General features: G+C 33.5%; 1 protein-coding gene across 1 annotated transcript; it reads left to right on the plus strand.

Moving 5' to 3' along the window:
• Positions 1-13,340: 13,340 nt before the first annotated feature.
• HELRODRAFT_166276 (hypothetical protein) lies at positions 13,341-15,397 on the plus strand (the record flags this gene model as incomplete). Its single annotated transcript, XM_009033243.1, has 2 exons — positions 13,341-14,972; positions 15,290-15,397. The coding sequence occupies 2 exons, from the start codon at positions 13,341-13,343 to the stop codon at positions 15,395-15,397; spliced, it is 1,740 nt and encodes a 579-aa protein (XP_009031491.1).
• Between the last annotated feature and the right edge of the window lie 5,187 nt (positions 15,398-20,584).

Here is a 20,584-nt window from a genome sequence, read left to right on the forward strand (position 1 = left end):
GCATACTTTGACATTTCTAAGACCAGCGCCATTGAAGTTTTAAATGTACCGAACTCTGTGCAGTTAGACATGCATGATTTAATACATGCAGTTGTCCTGTATGTTCTGTTGTGTATCTTCTGTTGTGCACATACTTGCTGGTGTATACATCTTTGTATGTTGTATTGCATATATATGTAATGTATATATATATGTATATATATATATATATATATATATATATATATATATATATATATATCTGTGTGTGTGTGTGTATTTGTGTCTATGACTCTGAAATGGATAAAATTTGCTGTTGTAGTTAGCGTCTTAATTATCTTTCATTTAACTGGAGTAATACAAATTAAAAAAATTATTATTTTAATATTTGCGTTTCACTAAGTAAATAAAAAAAAATCGACTACTTCTTGCTTTTCCGGTTGGTCAGCATCTCAGACGCCAGTGGCACGTAACGCGGCATGGCCAGCTGCACACGCAACGAACATTTAAAACTTTCAGTTGAAGTTGAACAGATTGCACAATTTGATGGTAGCTCACAGCATAGATTTCCAAATGATCATACTTAAATAGTTGCAAGTGGCATGCATATAAATACATATATATACACACACCACACACACACACTAACACACAAGCCCACCACACACACATGTATACATATATATACAAAATACAAAAATATACATGCAAATACAGTCATACATAAAGACGCCACACAAGCTGGCACACCCAACAAACAAGTCGTTATAGATGCCCCTAACACGTGAATGTTCCCTTGAATGTATGTGTTTGTTTGTATTGGGGATCTATGTATGTGTGTGTGTGTGTGTGTGTGTGTGTGTGTGTGTGTGTGTGTGCGTGTGTATGTTTATTAAAATACGCGTCATTTTATTTTGTTGTTTTTTTTTCTATTTTTTTTAGTCTGAACGTGTTGCTTGCATGTATTTGGACCGTCGTCTTGTAATGTTTTTTTACGCAAACTCTGAAGCGTGTTAGCATTACATGGTACTACCATGTAATGCTGGCTTTATAAGTGTATACCATTTTTATATTCAGTTTTTTAGAGGAAAAATTAATTTCAAATGTTTTCTTATTAAAATATGAAATTAATTTTGTTTTTATTTGAAATCATAAACATTCATGATAATGTTAATGTTGATATTTTTTCAACAATTAAAAAATGTTTTCAAATAAAACCCTTTTAAAAAACGAATTTCTTAATGTTTATGATAAACTTGATGTTTCTCACAAGTTTAGTAGTCTAGGCTTTATCTTTGATTCTAGCATGTTTCTTTCTTCTCATATTAACAGTGTCGCTAGCAGTTCTTACTTTCATCTATCTAGAATAAAAAATTTTTCTTGACGATCCTACTTTATTCCTACTTGTTATTTCTTTAGTTTTATCTAAGATTGCTTATTGTAACTCGCTTTATTATGGCCTTCCTAAGTACTTATCAGATATATTAATTAAACCTAAACGATCGTCTTCTTGTTCTCACTTCTTAACTCGTGTTAAACACTCTTTTGCTGAATCTGCATTTACTTTTTGTGGCCATTTTTTCTGGAACTCTCTACCTCTTTTTCTGACTACTCCTCCATCACTTACGAAGCTCAGAGCGGATCTCAAGACCCATCTGTTTGCAAAATTCACTGAGGAGCGCTGTTGAACATCGCGAAAATAGCGCTTTATAAACTATTTGATTGATTGACTGTTGAACGTTAATGTTGATATTTTTTTTAATGAAAAATATATTTTAATAAAACATTTTTTAAATTTATAGTTAGATTCAACAACGCTTTGTTCCATTTGGTAGATTTAAAAAATGTCTTTCGAATATAAACGTTTGCATGTATGTCTGAATTTTGCAAAAAAAAAATAAAAACATTTCTTTTTCTATATTTTTATTATTCTAATTTTGTTTCTGTTTTATTAAAAAAATATTCATAAAAATTTGGAAAAATACGAGAAAGTCACCAAAAAGTTCTCTTTCGAAATGGATGAAACCTAATTAGATGTTTGGGAATTGAGAGACGTTATTTCAATTCATTTGGGAATGTTAGCGCAAGGAAGAAAGCCTGCGATAGTTTGTGGAAATTTCTCTCTGTTGATGTTTGAAGAAACAGAAGTTGCTGTGGTTACTACATTAGCTGGTGTTTCGAAGAGACTGCAGTTAAAAAACTGCAAATGCAAAACTATAATGGATGATTGTATAGTTTTTTATTATATATTTTGAAAGCTGTGAGGCCATTGTTTTGTTATCTTTTTACAAATCATCTTTGATATGACGCAGTAAACCATCAAAATTTTCCGATTCCAATGTAATTATAAAACTAACTTACAACATTCATTGTGTTGCACGTTTTATATTATTAAAAAATTTTAAATACGAAATTTACCAATCTAATATTATTAAATTCAAACTACATTCATTCGATTCCACAAACTAACTAACAAACCCACTGATTCTTGCACCTATATGCCAGGCAACATAGCATCAATATTCAGACCCACGTACATGCTACACATTTAAACACACATAACAAAGAACCAAATCATAACTACAAGCTCACAAATTTGTGAGATTAAGTATAACTAATAATAAAATAAAAATGGGATATTGTTGTAGCCAGAGGATAAATTGTAACAAATAAATGTATGAATTAAAACAGGATAGCCAGGGTATGCAAGGATGACTCATCTTTATTCTCATACGTAGAAATCCCACTACAGTGCTGGCACAATCATACTCTCTACCCAGTGCTCAGCACCGTTACTACATCTTCTTCTTCCTCATCATCATCGTCGTCGTCAGCTACTATGAATATCATTGGCATTTTCAACAAATATCACCACCATCACCATCATCAGATCCGCAAAAAACAGTCATCAACAGTAACGCCATCATCGTCGTCGTCATCGTCATCACCACGCACGTCATCATCATCGTCATCACCTTCATCGACGTCATCATTGTATTCAGACAGTAATTCGTCAAAATACAAATACAATAGGCTCGCTAGAAAGTATAAGCAGGCCATTACCAACAACAACAAAAACAATAACCATAACAACAACGACGACGACGACAACAACAATAACAACGACAATAATAATAACAACAACAACAAAAATGTCAACTACAAACGCAGCAGCAAGCCCGGTGATAAAAACGCCGAGGAGAGCAACACTTCCACTAATAAAAGTACTGGCAGTAATTCAAGTAAAAGTAGTGGAAGTAACAAGAATAGTAGTAGCAGTAATAGTAGTAACAGCAGCAGCAGCAGCAGTAGTAGTGGTAGTGGTAGTAGCAGCACAGAGGAGCAAGCACTGTGCATGTTTAGTATGGAGAGCGTTGAGGAGATGTTCGTGAACGTGATCCGAGATTGCTTCAGGGGGATGGGTCACACGGGACCTGACCACTTCGTCCAGCCTAACCCCTGCTTGAAAACTGTGAGTGTTTTTAATTTTTGCCATTTTTAACTTTTTTATAGCTCTAATGTTAGTTAATTTGAAGTTTATTTTAATGGAATATGTTTTTGAATAATTTTGAATCAGTTTTGTTTTGCGAAGTGTTCGTTGTTTTGATTCAGTTTTTTAATGTTTTGTTTTGTATTAAGTTTGACTTAATCAGGTTTGCTGCCTGTTTAATAGTTTTTTTTAATTGAGTGTGAACTTTTTCTCGACCCGGGGCACCTGATCCCAACAAATTAAATCCAATCAAACTAATGAACTGCGAATCAGTTAATGTATTTCTGTGTTTTTTATCATATTAAAAGGAGAAATAAAATTATTCGAACAACGTTTTAGACAAAATTTCAAAATAAAAATGCAAAAAAGAAATTTTTTTGAATTTCGATGAGAATGAAAAAAGCCGAAGTGCAAATGAGAGAGAGCATGCGATGTATTGAAACTGGCCTCTTCGAGTTTGTGTGCGTGAGTGTGAGTATGTGTGAATGTGCCTGTATGTGTGTGCGTGTGTATATGTGTGTGTGTGTATGTGTATATATGTGTGTGTGTATGTGTATATGTGCGAGTGTGTATGTGTATATGTGTGTGTATGTGTATATGTATCAACATTTAAGTATGAAAACGCAAGCAGTTATTTTTACATAAACGTGTCTAAAAAATGTATAAATATAATAACACATAAACTTAGACATAGAATTAAAATACTTTTAAAAACGAATAATATCATCTACTCTGTAACACGAATACAGACTGACACCTGACAGATACACAACATAGCAGACATAAAGAAACGCAGCATTAATATAAACGACCAGACGAACATCTCCCGACAAATTGCTAAATAAGAACAAGGCACATGAGCTGCTTCTACCTCTTATTTTTTTGCGGTGTACTACTCAGCAATAAACAAAGTGAAAGATAATATTGAAAAAAAGTAAAAAAACGTAATGGATTGTTTGTTAAGAGTAGGTGTAAATGGATTAGAATTGTTTCGCTGCCCTCCTTCGTCGCCCATTTCGACCCATCATTCTATTACACGCGCAGCGCACGTTCCTACCTAACCACAACTGCTAAACTGCTGTTGTTTCTATACAACGTGCGCTCCTGAATAAAACATGATGATCAACTATCCAAGAATGGGGGTGATGAGTTGTGATAAGGAGAGTGGCTATTTAGAGTAAATTTTATGAAATTATATAATGTTATATACATTTACATTTATTTATTTATGTTTTATTTCATATTTGAATAAATGGAGTAACAATGCTCTGGCAATTTTACGCATAACCGAACAGAAAATGTAAATATACAAACAAAACAGACCAAAAAACAAACAAAACAAGCTAAATCGAAAATAAAAAAAAACTATGCAAATATTTGCCAGTACAAAAAAAAAATAATTTTTTCGTCTGTCCGTCGGACGTAGTTTTTCTGAAATTCCTTAAGGAGGATTGTTTTAATAAGATTTTAAAGAGAATAGAGAGATGCTAATATATACACGCACACACACACACAAATGATACACACACACACGCCCACGCACATAAACATGCTAAACGCGCACACACCCACACACACACACGCACACACTCACATGCATTTACACACACACATACACAGAGCACAGATACATAACCACTGGCATACATGTTCACACACATACATTTAAGGCTTAAGCACACAAACATGGACCCACACACACACACACACATGAAAAACACACATGCATACACACACACACACACGGGCTCACACACATACATATATACAAACAGACACGCACACAAATACACACAAAAATCCATATGCGGACTGTTTCTATTTTTTGTTTTGTGCTTGAGACGTGTTTGTTAATGTTGATACTTGGCATGGTAATTCCACTGTCATCACCATGAGATGATGATAAAGAAGAAGATGACAAAGAAGATGAGGATGATGATGATGATGAAGATTATAGTGAAGATGATGACGAATATGATGATGAAGATGATGATGGAGAAGATGATGGTGAAGATGATGACGAATATGATGATGAAGATGATGATGGAGAAGATGATGGTGAAGATGATGACGAATATGATGATGAAGATGATGATGGAGAAGATGATGGTGAAGATGATGACGAATATGATGATGAAGATGATGATGGAGAAGATGATGGTGAAGATGATGACGAATATGATGATGAAGATGATGATGGAGAAGATGATGGTGAAGATGATGACTCCAACTCCACTTCAAGTTATAAATTCCAGAGAAATTTTTCAACCTTCCCACCATAATTTCATTTTATTGTCACCAATAAATAAAAAATTCTTTAAATAATTTCTCTTTCTCTCTCTTTTTCTCTCTCTCTCTGTTTGTTTTCTTTGTTTTTATTTGTAGCTCTGTATTTCTCTCTCTTTTTCTCTCTTGATTTCTTTTTATTATTTTTTCAATTTTCTTCTTTCTTTCTTTTTTCCATCTCTATTTTCTCTTTTCGTATATTCGTATATTTCAACTTTTTGTTAATGTTAAAATTTGTGTTTGTCTGTTTGGTTAGTTTACTGCATGCATGCCAAAGTGTAGTAAAGTTTTTAACGCGCTGATTTTGCAATTGTTTTTGAGTTAGTATGTTTGTGTGGATTGATACAATTTGTCTATTTGTTTTGTATTTTTTTTGTATTTTCATTGTATGATTGTATAGCGTTCTATTAAATATCTTATATAGTTTTATTTTCAACAGAAATTGAATGAAATAAAATTTATTGAAATGATTGATAGATGGATGTATGTGGTGAGGTGCCATACACTCGAAGATTGATCATGTGTATGATATATGTGTATGATATATGTGTATGATATATGTGTATGATATATGTGTATGTCATATGCGTATGTTATATGTGTACCATATTTGTGTACGATATATGTGTGTGATATATGAGTATAACATATGTGTATATTATATGTGAATAGATATCTTGTGTTGGGTTGTCTGTTGATGAAGATGATAGTGATGATTGGAATGTCCTGACAAGAAATAATGAATGATAAAGATGATAGTAATAAGAATGAATGTAATGTATGAAGAAGAGTAACCACTCTCTCACTCACTCATTAACTCTCTCTCTCTCTCTCTCTCTCTCTCTCTCTCTCTCTCACTCACTCCTTTTTCTCTTATTTGTTTACATTACCAGCTTCTCATGTCCCGTCAATATTTTATTATTGCGTACATCATAAGCTGAAGCAATATTTACGCTGCGTATTCGTCTTTTCGGTCTTTGCGGTTATTTCAGTTGATTGCGTTTCTCTATACGCAATTATCTCTACATGTTCATGGGTTGTACGTTTGTTTGTTTGTTCGTTTGTTTGTATGTATGTTTGTTTATTTGTTTGTTTGTTTGTTCGTTTGTATGTATGTTTGTTTGTTTGTATGTTTGTTTAATTGCTCATGTATGTTTCAAGTTAGGTTTGTATGTATGTTTGATTGATTAATATATATTACATGTGCATTGAAAAGTTTCTCGATATTGTAATGTTGTTCTTCAGTAATGTGGTTCCCCACTCTTCAACATATCATGTTGTTCATTAATGTTAGCTAGTTAGTTAACTATTGCCTAATACGTGCACCATTAAATAATGAACAAACGGGGTATAACAATATAACATGTTGAAGGACGTTATATTATATAATAACTAACTAATTAACTAACTGACTGACTGACTGACTGACTGACTGACTGACTGACTGACTGACTGACTGACTGACTGACTGACTGACTGACTGACTGACTGACTGACTGACTGACTGCTGACTGACTGACTGACTGACTGACTGACTGACTGACTGACTAACTAACATTAATAAACAACATAATGTGGTGAAGAATGGAAAGCGCCATAACAGTATGTGCATTTATAAATTCTTTGCATCGTGTATATTCATGGAAGAAGTTTGTGTAAGTGTTCTAGAGTTTTCTTTACTTATTGTTTGTTTGTTCGTTCGTTCGTTTGTATAATTGTTCGTTCGTTTGTTTGTGAGATTGTAGAAATAAACATTATTTTTCCTCCCTATCTAGTTATACCAGCCGGTATTCTAAACAGTTCAATACTCCATGTGATTAATAGCCGGTATTTGTAAAATGAATGCTCGTGATGTAGGTGCATTGATTTTCGGGCATTGTGGATTGTGCCGTGAATAGCATTTTGTGTCGTGGGATTGTGCTTTATACCGGCTGTGTTGTGTTGTATTTTCGTTTGACGTACCGTGAGGTTAATGCATTTTCCTACATGGCTATGATTTCATTTTGTATTTTTTGTATTTGTTTTGAAGTATTTTTTGTTTTTCCAAACACATTGATCGTTCATAAAATTATCAAATTAAATTTTCAAGAACGCATATTGGCGATTTGAATAGTTTACATTATATTTTTCTCTAACTATTTGATCCAAAATCCATCCATCTATCCATCCGTCCGTCTGTCCGTCCATCCATCCATCCTTCCATCCATCCATCCATCCATCCATCCATCCATCCATCCATCCATCCATCCATCCATCCATCCATTCATCCATCCATCCATCCATCCAGTCATTCCACATAGCAGAGGATTACTGTGGCGAGTACGACATGAACCACCCGATAGCAAGTCACAAACCCCTAGTCCAAGAAGCCCTGCAGACGTGGACCAATCAGAACATCAACAACATCGCCCTGGTCACAAATAGCGGTCCCAGAGATTTGTTAATCTTGACGACAAGAGATGCCATTTTGAAAAAGGTTGCTGTTGTAAATTTGTTGTTGTTGTGATTCTGTCGTTATTGTTGTTGTAAATTTGTTGTTGTTATGCTGCTGTTGTTATGCTGCTGTTGTTGTTATTTTTGTTGAAAATTGGTTGTTGCTGTTGCTGTTGTGCTGTTGTTGCTGTTATTCTTGTTGAAAATTGGTTGTTGTTGCTGTTGCTGTTGTGTTTTTCAATGTTCGGTTCTTTAAAGTTGATTCGTGCAGTCTCATATTGGTCGCATGTGCATTGCATTCCAGGTTTCTGTTTCTATGTATCGCTGGTTTTTATTCTCGGCTGACGTACCAAAAACTTTGAATAAAGTTGAGGAAATAGCTGATAATACAATTTAGATAAATAATTATTTCAATAAGTAAAATGAATGAAAAGTTTAGCAGAAATATAGGTAAAAACAACGACAAGAGGTTTGCAATAATAGTTTGGAAAAGAGTTGAATACATAAGCAACATCAAGCAATGATGATGTGTCGAAATAGGAAAGGTAAAATGCTAAAAATTGCAGAGTAAAAATGAAGAAACAGAACGAAAGTGAAATGGCGAAAGAGAGAGAAAGAGGAAGGGAAAAAAAAGAAAGAGAGAGAAAAAGAGAGAGAGATTGATGAAATAATTTTTAATTACACAATCCAGTGAACAGCTGACGTGTTGATAATTAACTTGTCCGAATGGTTAGCATTGAACGAGATGCACAGCGAACTTGGAAGAGAATTTAATAAATCCTGGAAGGAACGAACGACACACAACATACAAATCAAGCGACATTTTCTCTTATCAAACAGTTCATAATTTTAATCTATTTTAAAGTTTTTTTTAAACATTCTGTTTTAATTTAAAAAGTCTTATTGTGAGATTAGTTTTAAAAGTTTTTACAAAGCGCTATGTAATGATACCCTTGATTGATGCGATATAAAACGTTATCCGGATGAATTGTTTCAAATTCGACATGATTGATAAACTTTTTCGGAGGCAGGTTCACGCAACAATTACGTCATCAAGCAGTAATTACGTCATACACTCATTCCCTGCGTTTGGCAGAGTTTGATTTAAAGGATAATAACAAAAATTTATTCATCATCTATAAAAAAATTTGATTGAATTGAATAAGTTGACGATGATGGTTGAGTGCTAAGTCTGGTATCTAATGGAAAAACGTTCGCTAAGTTTCGATGCTTTTAACAACTCCATTCACAAGCTTCTTTTCAGAGTCAATTTAATCTCTTCCATAACTTTCATAATTTTCTCGCGTTTTTTAATTTTCATTTCAGCGCCTACTTTTGCATCAATTTTTTTGTTTCTGAATTTTTTTTTCTCTATCTTTCTCTCTCTTCTTTTTTTTTCTCTTTTTTCCTCTTTCTTTCTCTCTCTTTCTCTTCACTTAGATTTCTTAAATTTCGAGTGCCAACAAATTTTATAGAAAATGTTATCCACGTGTGAATGAGACATTTAAAAAAATCCAAACATCATTTCACCGTACCATCTTGATTGTCATCATGAACGTAGTCACTGCCATTATATCATCATCACGACATCAACAAAACCCTGTAACACTCTTAAAACGCAGACAAAAAATAACTTCTTTTTTTATGTTGTTTTTTCATTCCTTCACTACCTCCCACTCACACCTTCTCTCCATCCTGGACACTGTCCAGCGTCAACTTAACTGGCACTTACATTTCACTATTCACATTTTTTTCATTGCCTACTACTCACCGCGATTGCTTTTACTCTATTTGTTTTTTCATTTTATTTATTTTTTATTATTTTTTCATATTTTTTAACTTCAAATAAAATGTAAACCATGTAAAATGTAAAGCGGTTTTATTTATTTTGAAAAATTACTAAAAAAATAATGAGAAAAAACTATAAACCCGGATGAGAATTAAAATGAAAAAACTAAACAGCAGAATTTTTGAGATAAAACCAGAAAAACAAATATTAAAACACACCAAAAAAAACACACATAGACACACACCCAGACACGCATACACAAACTCACAAAGACAAACACACACACACATATATACAGACAGACACACACACCCAGACACACACACACAAACACATGAACACACAGACCGATACACCCACGGACACGCAAGCACAGACAAACACCAAAAGCATCACAACTCAATCATTATTGCTTCATCATAATTTATGGCCGTCAATATAAATATTGTTGGCGTCATTATTTATGAGATGTTAGTTGAGTTATTGATTGGGAATGACAAATGACTCTTATGAAATTTATCTCAACAAAGAAGATGAATAATCTTCTATTTTTAAATTTTTATTTTTAAATAAAATGTTGGATATTCGAGTTAAGCCAAATAAATTTAAAATAAATGTTTTTACTTGCTTTTGAATAAAAAAAAATTGTGTTTGAAAAAATAGATTAAAATTTCAATTTTCATTTGAAACAAAACACACATACACACACATAAACATACACGTCATTTGATTATATACAATTTACATACATACATTAATAAACAAACGTGTGTTTACTCAAACAAACAGACAATCCAACACTGTATAATAACACAAAGCCTACCCTATATAACAACATTTCAATAAAACCAATGAAAAGAAAATAGTTAAAAAGATACGGTTCCTTTGTTATAACTACGATGAATTTGGTACACGCACACACTCACATCCACACACATACACATACAAACAAACAAAACAAACAAACGATCAAGTGTACAAAACAAACAGTTATAGAAACGTACCAATGAAAAACATTTGCCCATAAGTTGATGCTAAAATCTTCCAAAATGAAGTTATAATAACATGTAACGGATCTTCTACAACAGGGGTGGGCAAACATTTTGCTGTGAGGGCCGCATTGAGAACTATTTTACCTTTGAAGGGCCGTATATCTACTTTAATAACAAATTTTTTCGATCCGGGGAGAATTTTTTTAAGATTTGTAATTCCTTTTTTGTGATAATGTCTGATGCCCACCCTGCCAACCCATGTTGTTCTACATAATACGAAATCATGGAACTGAGATTCATTTCACATTTGAAGGCACATACGTTCATTCATACATGCATGTATCGGAAACTCGCTCTCCTATATCAGATGTTAAGAAAATAATTTTTCAATAAGAGCACTTTAATTAAGTTGATAATATACGTATATCATTATTATTATTATTATAAGTTTTTATTATTATTAGTATTATTATTATTGTTATTATTTTTAACATAGCTTTAGCTTTTTTCCATTTTTCATTTATTTATTTTGTCTACTTACCTGCCTTGGATCTTAAAGAGCGCCTAGAAGTATCAATTTGCTAAGTGAACAAATACCTCTGTGTATTTCATCTCTCTCTTTCTCTCTTTTTTTCTGTATATCATATCTCTCTGTTTATATCATCTTTTTCTCTTTTTTTCTCTCTCTCTCTCTTTCTCTCTCTCTCGCTCTCTCTCTCTCTCTCTCTCTATAATAACGTTAATTCAAAATTGATTTTCTCACCTTGCAAATTTAATTTGGTGCAAGATTATTTATATAACTAAAGTGCCAACAATAATAAAAATAACTTTCAGTATATCTATTTAAACAAAAGTACAAGGGTACTTAAACGTAAGTACAGGCGCATTCAAGTTTGGGTACATTCATTCATTCATCATTCATTCATATAGTAGGATATATATGGATAGATAGGAGGAGGATTTAATATAGTACACACTCAGGTTGGAACATTACGATGTTATGGCTTGCATGTGTTGGTGTTTGTATTTTATTGCAAATAAGATGTAGAGAGGTTTGTACCGTTTATTAGGGGATATTTTGAAATCGTTATCTCATAAATAAGAGCATTTATAAAATTGGTTCATATTTAATTTGAAAAATCAGTTTTTTTTAAATAAATCGATTTGAAAATTTTACAAATTAAAATTTTTATAGCTCAAAATTCAAAATTAATCTTCTTAACTGTTAAAAATTGTTATGTTCGACCAAAAAACCTTGAAAACCATTCCGAATTAATATGTCCAACAAGCGGCATGTTAGAATGACGAGAAATTAGATTGGAATTTTAATTGTATGGAACTCGCAGTTAGACAACTTTAAACGATATTCCTATTTTCTCGAAAGAAACGCGTTCACATTTGAGACAAACGCATCCGCATAAAATCCCATCTGTGCGTATCTGTGCGTACGTCTGGGTATGTCTCTCTCTGTGTGTGTGTGCTTGTGTGTGTGCTTGTCAATGTTGATGATAGATATTGTTAGCTGACAAAGAAGCCAAGAGATGAAAGAATAAAGATGATGCGTTTTGTGTTTGGCATTATTCCACGGAGGAAATCAATGTTTTATTTTCATTTTCTTAATACGGCAAGTCTTAAGGCAACAATTCTCAACTCACATTTTCATTAAAGAAGTAAGCAAAACATTGATTGGACTGACGTGATGTGGCCATGCTATTTCTGATGGTGTTGTTATTGTTGTTGTTACTGCAGAAGATGTTGTCTCATGTTTCTTTAGTTGTTGCTGGCCACAATGTTTTTCTTCTTGCTAGCTCAGATGGTAAGAGTGCAAAGTTTTCTTTCGTCGTTGTTATATCGCAGTGACCTGGTTTGAATACAATCTCTCCTTGGCTAAGAGACTCTTTCTAACAGCCCCCAAGCCATCATCATCTTCTTCTTCTTCGCCTTATTCTTCCAAATTTTTGTTATTATAACTATCGTTATCACAGATTGTGTGGCAGTAATCACTTTCGCCATCATCATCTGCGGTTACGAAGCATTTTTCTCATTACACATAATATCATTATTCATTGCATTCACCACTCTCATACACTGTCCAAATGCCTGTTTTATATTCATAGCTAGAAACAACAGCATCGTCGTCGTCGTCATCATCATCGTCGTTGTTCGTCATCTCCGTTTTCACCATAATTATCTATGTTTTTATTATAATCGTTATAATTTTAATTACATTGCTACAATTATAAATGATAGTTATCATCATGAACATAACCAGTTTCAAAATTATCATCATTATCTATGTCACCATTGCTATCATCGTCATCATCGTCGTCATCGTCGTCATCGTCATCATCATCATCATCATCGACAACAGATGATTTTCGCGTCACCAGAAAACCTTGAAGAATATTATTCTCAGAGAATTAGTCCGCTCGACGTTACTCACTACACTAATGACATCAACAACAACAACATCGACAACAACAACAACAACAACATCGACAAGTATATAAACTATAAAATCAACCCAAACAACAAGCACAACAACAACGTACAACAAAACAAAAAGATTAAACACAGCAACCACAACAGCCACATCAATCACATCAACAACAGCATTAACAGCAATGACGTCAACATCATGAATAACGATTACTCTTATAATTACATTCCTATAAACCATAAAAACAACAACAACAACAACAACAATAGTATCAGAAAAAATAACAACAAAATATTCAACATTGACAAACAAAACAAAGTCAGCAAAAATGGAAACAATAAACTCCACGAGAGCCCTTACAACTCCAGTCGCCCCATGAATAACAAAAATATCAACGACAACATCTACCACGACAACGACATCAATGACAACAACAACAACAACAGCAAAATTTACCAAAGATATAACACATCATCGACAACAATTCAAAACAACAACAACAACGAATATATCTTAATGGCTAAGAATCCAGTTGCTGTTAAAAGTGACTTCACTCGCAAACGCCCGATTAACAAAGTAAACTTCAAAAACCACAACATGACACAGCGACCACAACAACCACAACAGTCACAACAACTACAGCAGTTACAACTACTACAACAGCCACAACAACCGCATCAACACTTAATTGTTGGTTTAAACACTCCAGTGACTACAGAAACCCTCCACAAGTCGCGAATTAAAAATGATAAAACTGCGGTTATCAAAACCAACACTCAGTTGCTGCAGAGCGACAAAAAGAAATCACAGCACTACAACAACAACAACCGTCACATCAACAACAACAACCGTCACATTAACAACAACCGTCACATTAACAACAACCGTCACATTAACAACATCGACAGTAACAATGTTTTCTACAATAACAATGGCAGATACAACAGCACCAACATTAAAAAAGACGACCACTTCATTAACAAACGAACAGTCAACAACAATAACAACTACGTAAATAATGCTCACAGCAACATCAATAATAACAACAACTACATCGACAACAACGTAAATAACAACAATATCAACAAAAACATCAACAACAACGTAAATAACAACAATATCAACGACAACATCAACATGGAAAACAACAACAACAATAGCAACAATCGCAACATCAAGAAACGAACAGTCAACAACAGCTTCTTCAAAAAACCCGGCTTTTATAAAGGTGACAAAAATAGAAAAACAGAATTAGGAAACATGCACTTTGAAAAAATTGAAACTGATAAAAGTAGCAACAGTAGTAGTAGTAGTGGTAGTAGTAGTAGCAGCAACAGCAGCAGCAGTAGTAGTAGTAGTGGTAGTAGCAGTCGTAGTAGTAGAAGTACTAGTAGTAGCAGAAGTGGTGGCAGTAAAAGTAAAAAAAGTAAAAGTAGTCGGAGTAGTAGTAAACGAATGGATGATATTGATGATGTCGAAGAAGGTAGGAATGTGGTTCTTATAGACAATCAAATGGTACTCGACGCTAATCAAGAGAACATCTACTTGCTGACTGAGAGGCAGGTTTGTGGCGATGTCGTGGAAGCTGTTTTTTTGTGATGTGGCTGGTGCGGCTAGTGTGGCTAGTGTGGCGGGTGTGGCTAGTGTGGTGGGTGTGGCTAGTGTGGTTAGCAGTATCGTTGTGATTTTGATGTTGTGGTTGTTGTGGTTTCTAGCGATTCTTACGATCTTGTTGATTTTTTTTGCTGTTGAGTTTGATGTTATTGTTGCCTCTGATGTCGTTGCTAATGTTGTCTATGTTTCGGTAATTTGTCGACGATGTTGATATCATCATTGCAATTACGACAACATGCAACTGAAAGAAACTGTCTCTGCGATAGAAAGCAACCGTCTCTGCAACAGAAAGCAACTGCCTCTGCAACACCGAAAACGCAACTAAATATTTATTAAAGAACAACCTGAAAAGGGAGACGTTCTTACATATTTAACGCGCTTATAATGATTATTGTAGTGGTTTTTCTTACATTCGAAAATGCATGCATAATAAATTGCTGCTGGATTTTTCAAATAGCGACACACACACATACATGCACACACACGCACACATACACACACACACGCATATATACTGTCACAGACACACACGCACACACACACACACATATACGCGTCCGTGCATCAAAACGATAAATATTTAAACAGTTCATTTGGAAACGTTTAAGCAATACAAATGAACTATCCCTCAAACTGTTCTTTCAATTCTGAAATTCGTTTCTGGAAACTTTCTATAAATAATTCAATGTGTGCGTGTATGTGTGTTTGTATGTTAGTCTGCGTAGATATGTGTGTATGTCTGTGTGTGTGTCTTTGTGTGTGTCTTTGTGTGTTATGTGTTTGTGTGTGGCAAAATAAAAATATTAATTTTTAAATATTTATAAATAAATTTATAATTTGTTAAAAATTCAAAAATAAAGACGAAAACAGTAGAATCTCACATTGATAGGCGGATATTTGCGTGCATTTGAGTTGCGATCATCGTGGGACCGGCGTCAAAATGAACCTAGGTTATAAATTGACATGGGCTTCTTTTTTTATACGTGAGCCGTTATAAAGAGAGTTTCATAGAGACAGTATGTGTTTTATGTTGTGTGTAGTAAATATACTATACACACAAACATACATACATAGATAAAGAGATAGAGATTGAAAGAGAGAGAAAGAGAGAGAAAAGAAGAGAGGGAGAAAGAGAGAAAGTGTCTATGTTTGTGTATGTTTGTATGGGTGTGTCAGTAATTTAATTTTATTATGTTTGTTTGTGTTCGTGATTAGATCGTTTAGCATGAAAATAACATAACTAGAATGAATACTATGATGGTGATAAAGAAGCGGATGATGACGATGACGTTGATGGTGGTGGTGGTGATGATAACGATGATTAGGGTAGTGTTGATTTGATGTTTGTTTTCGTCAGACCACTGAAGGCAGTTCATCGCCTGGAACGTGACTGGAGTGCCAATTAAAGATGTGCACGTAGCCGCATTAGAGCGTGCCTCTGTCTGTGTTTGTCTGTGTGTGTCTGTTGGTGTCTGTGTCTGACTGCGTCTGTGTGTATATGTCTCGGTGTATGCTTGTGTCTGTGTTTGTCTGTGCCGGTGTATGTTTGAGTCTGTATTTTACTTTTATGAGAGAGAAAATAAAAATAGAGTGAAAGAAGGAGGAGGAGAGAGAGAGAGAGAGAGAAAGGAGAGTTAAATACAGAAAGAACATTTAACAATGTGAACCTCCATTTATGTGTTTGAATTGTTTGAAAATCTATAAGAAAATCTATAAAAATAGGGAACCTAATAGGTTCCCTATTTATGTGCTTTTGATAAATAAAGCTATACCTGAAATTTGTTATATTCAAAATTTTATACTCACATCTTTTCTTCAAAGACTACAAAATTTCTTTTCTAAATTTTTATTAAGAATATAAATTGGTTTTACTGGCAAAATAATAACTTTCTTTAAAACATTTTACAAATTAGAGTGCTGCATGATTGGTTATTCGTATTTCAAAAAAGAAGCTAAGATAATAATTTTGAGGTTCAAATTTTCTAAGTGCATTTAATGGCGAACGAACGGTTGAGAAATTTTTCCAAAAATTAATCATTTCTTTGAAAATCACAAAACCTTTTTTTTTATAATTTCAGAATTTAATTTTTTTATTATTGAATAATTTTGAAAAACGATCTTTACTTTAATGACTGAATGTTCAATTTTCAAATTTTGAAAAATATTTTTACCAGAAATAATTCTAATGGATGGTTACCGTCACCTCATCGTCATCATCTTCTTCATCTTCATCAACGTTATCATCATCATTATTATTATTTATTATCAGTCGCCATCGTTTAATATCATCTCCATGATTGATATCATCGTCCTTATTATCAGTAGCATTAGCATTATACCGTTAAATATCTACATAATCACCATCATCATAATATCATCCCCATCATCATATTATCCTCACCATCATCATATTATCCTCACCATCATCATATTATCCTCACCATCATCATATTATCCTCACCATCATCAATGTCTTTTGATATCTGATATCTCGTTACTTTGCTCTGATACAATAGAGATAGATCACACGGACCGACAACTCACTGAACCGACGATATTTACACCGATATCGAAACCGATAATGTCGGCACATCCATCAATCTATCGCATTTATCTCCGTGCGTGTGATTAGATTTACAATCAGATTGACACTCCTGTAATGGACTGTCAAAGACTAGGAATGTCGTAATAGTTGGGCGGCGCGGTTGTGTAATGGTTAAGGTACCTGGCGCTGATGTCGCAGTGACTGGATTCGATTACAAACAGACCCCCCCCCCCCTACCACATGCAATGTGTGTGATTCACGTGTACTTACATACGCTGTGTGTTTTTTTGTTGAATTTCGTTGGAGTAGATTAGATTTTTTAAGGTTTAAGTTTTTAGGTGACGTAGATAAGGATAAGATATGTCTGATTGGCTGGTTCATGCATTACCATCATAATTGACGTAATGGGCGTAAATTTTCGTCTCGTCATTGATGACGTCATCGTTCACACCACCATCTTCATCATCTTAAATGTTTTCATCACATTTGCGTCTTATTTGAGGAGAAACTAAATATGAGTTATATAAATATGTGTGGTATGTTTAAGTGTGTGTGCTTGTGTGTGCGTGTGTGTATGTGTGTTTGTGTGTGTCATCTTAATGTGTATCAAATAATAGTTTCGAAAATTTAAAAAAAGAATTCTTGTATGAAGAAAAATCAGCAAGACACGAAACTAATGTGAGAAAAATGTTTTTGCTTACGATATAAAGGTATTGAAAAAATGTGATATATATTAACGATCTAAAGAAGTTTAGATATGAATCAATTTTTAAAAACGTGTGTTTGTGTGAGTGCATTTGTGTGCGTGTGCGTGCTGTTTGTGTAGTTGAGTGTGTGTTTGTTTGTTTGTGTGCGTGCGTGTATGAGAGACAGACATATTAGATTGTAACTAAAAGCCATTTTGTTATGTTTCAAGCAACCAACAATAACATTTCCTTTCCTCTGTTTTTTGGTAGATTTTTAGGCGCTTTTTGTTATGAATATTCATTTGTCCATCCATTCGTTCAGTACATTCACTCATTCATTTTTGTATTCATTCATTCGTTCGTTCATCCGTCTTTGTTTGTCACAATCGTTTTCACTATCCATCCATCTATCCGTAGTCTCATTTATTTTTCATTTTATTTCTTTTCTCTTTACTCATTCATTTATTCACTCACTCACTCTCCTTAATTCATTTATTTGTTCATTCATTCGTTCATTCACTCACTCACTTATTCATTCATCCATTCATTCATTCATTTATTCGCTGATTAACTCGTTCTTTCATTCATTCAGTCACTCATACATCCATCTATTCATTTGCGATGAAAGCCGTATTAAGCTTGAATTAATTTTTCTTCTCTCTTTCTTTTTTTTTCTCTCTCTCTCTCTTTCTCTCTCTCTTTCTGGCAGGCAAACATTCTGATGGAAAAAAAATTTCCACCTATTATTATCTTCGTCAACCATTCAAACAAGAAATTTTTCCTTAAAAACAAAAGATGCTACAAACTTCGTTGGAAAAGGTTTCATGTATTTTTAATAAAATTTGGCTTAAGAAAAGTTCTGTTTTAAAAATGATGAAAAGATGTATTGTTCTTTGATAAAGTTAAGCTAAACAAATGTTGAAATACAGTAAATAGAGAAATTAATTTATCCAATCTTTCTTCATAGTATTTGCACAATTTTATTAATTTTGCTTTAAAAACATATAATTAATGTTGTTTAAATTTAAGGTTCCTTTCAGTTATTTAATGTTTGGACATCATGTTTTTTTTATTGTAAATCTTTACTAAAAAATATTTTCACATATTTTGATATTTACTCTTCTAACAGTTGTATGGCTGTCTTTCATGTAGTTAACAAAAACGAATCACTTTTACTTGCTAAGAAGCTTTAAGCTCGCTAATCTGTTGAGAGAGAAAAAAATTTTTTGAAAATATTTTTAAAGAATTCATATTTTTGAAAAGCTGTTTTACATGATTTATACAATTTTTTATAAATCCTCTAAAAATATTCATAATTTCTGAGAGAAATGATAATTTCTACACTTATTGACGAGTCTTACATTTTGTTTGAAACTGACATCATCGAAATAACAGAATCAATCAGGCTGCAAGTGTTTTAGCACGCAATCCTTCTCCAAAACTTTGATGTGTTTTGAAAAGCTTCAAGTGCCTGCAGTAATTAAGTGTGTGTGCGAGAGAGAGAGAGAGAGAGAGAGAGAGAGAGAGAGAGAAAGAGAGAGAGAGTAGCGTTGAAAAGAACTTACGTAACGAACTCAAATTTTCAAAAAAATAATTTCGCAAACAAAACACAAGATGACGTCATATCTACATTATAAGTTTCAATGGCTGCAATATTCAATACCTTCTGGCGTTTTTTATTTCTAGGACCGGTTTTAAAACCCTGGGACCTAAACTTCTACTACTACTACTGCATTTACTACTACTACTACAACTACTGCTACTACTACTACTACAACTTGCTAGTAAGAAAATCAATAATTTATGAAAATAAGGAACCATAATGATAATAATAATAATGTAAATAATAATAATAATATTAATAATAACATCTATTTGTTTTCATCTCGGGGCTGGCCGGAGCAATAACTCAAACATTAATGATGCTTTATCGCTGAGTTGGTCGTCATAACGACTGTTTCCTCTTCATTTTCACCAGGCAAGAATTTTCTCGTACTGGAGTATGGTGTGGAAGGGATGATTAATGCAGATGACGAAATGAATCAAATCTATACCTATATGTAATTATATATTTATATGTAGAAACACCCACACACACCACACACACACACACACTACACCTATACATGCACACACACGCGCGCATTCATTCACATACTCACTCATAAACATACACAAATACCACACTCACGCACATCCACGCATTTACACACTCACACATACATGCACACATATTACAGATATTAGGTCTGTGGATTTGTTTGACTATATGTATTTAAGAAATTTAAAATGTAAACGCACGTACATATGCACGTGTAGTTATTTACGTA

This window comes from Helobdella robusta (assembly GCF_000326865.2).
Source record: "Helobdella robusta unplaced genomic scaffold HELROscaffold_9, whole genome shotgun sequence".
Taxonomy (NCBI): Eukaryota; Metazoa; Annelida; class Clitellata; order Rhynchobdellida; family Glossiphoniidae; genus Helobdella; species Helobdella robusta.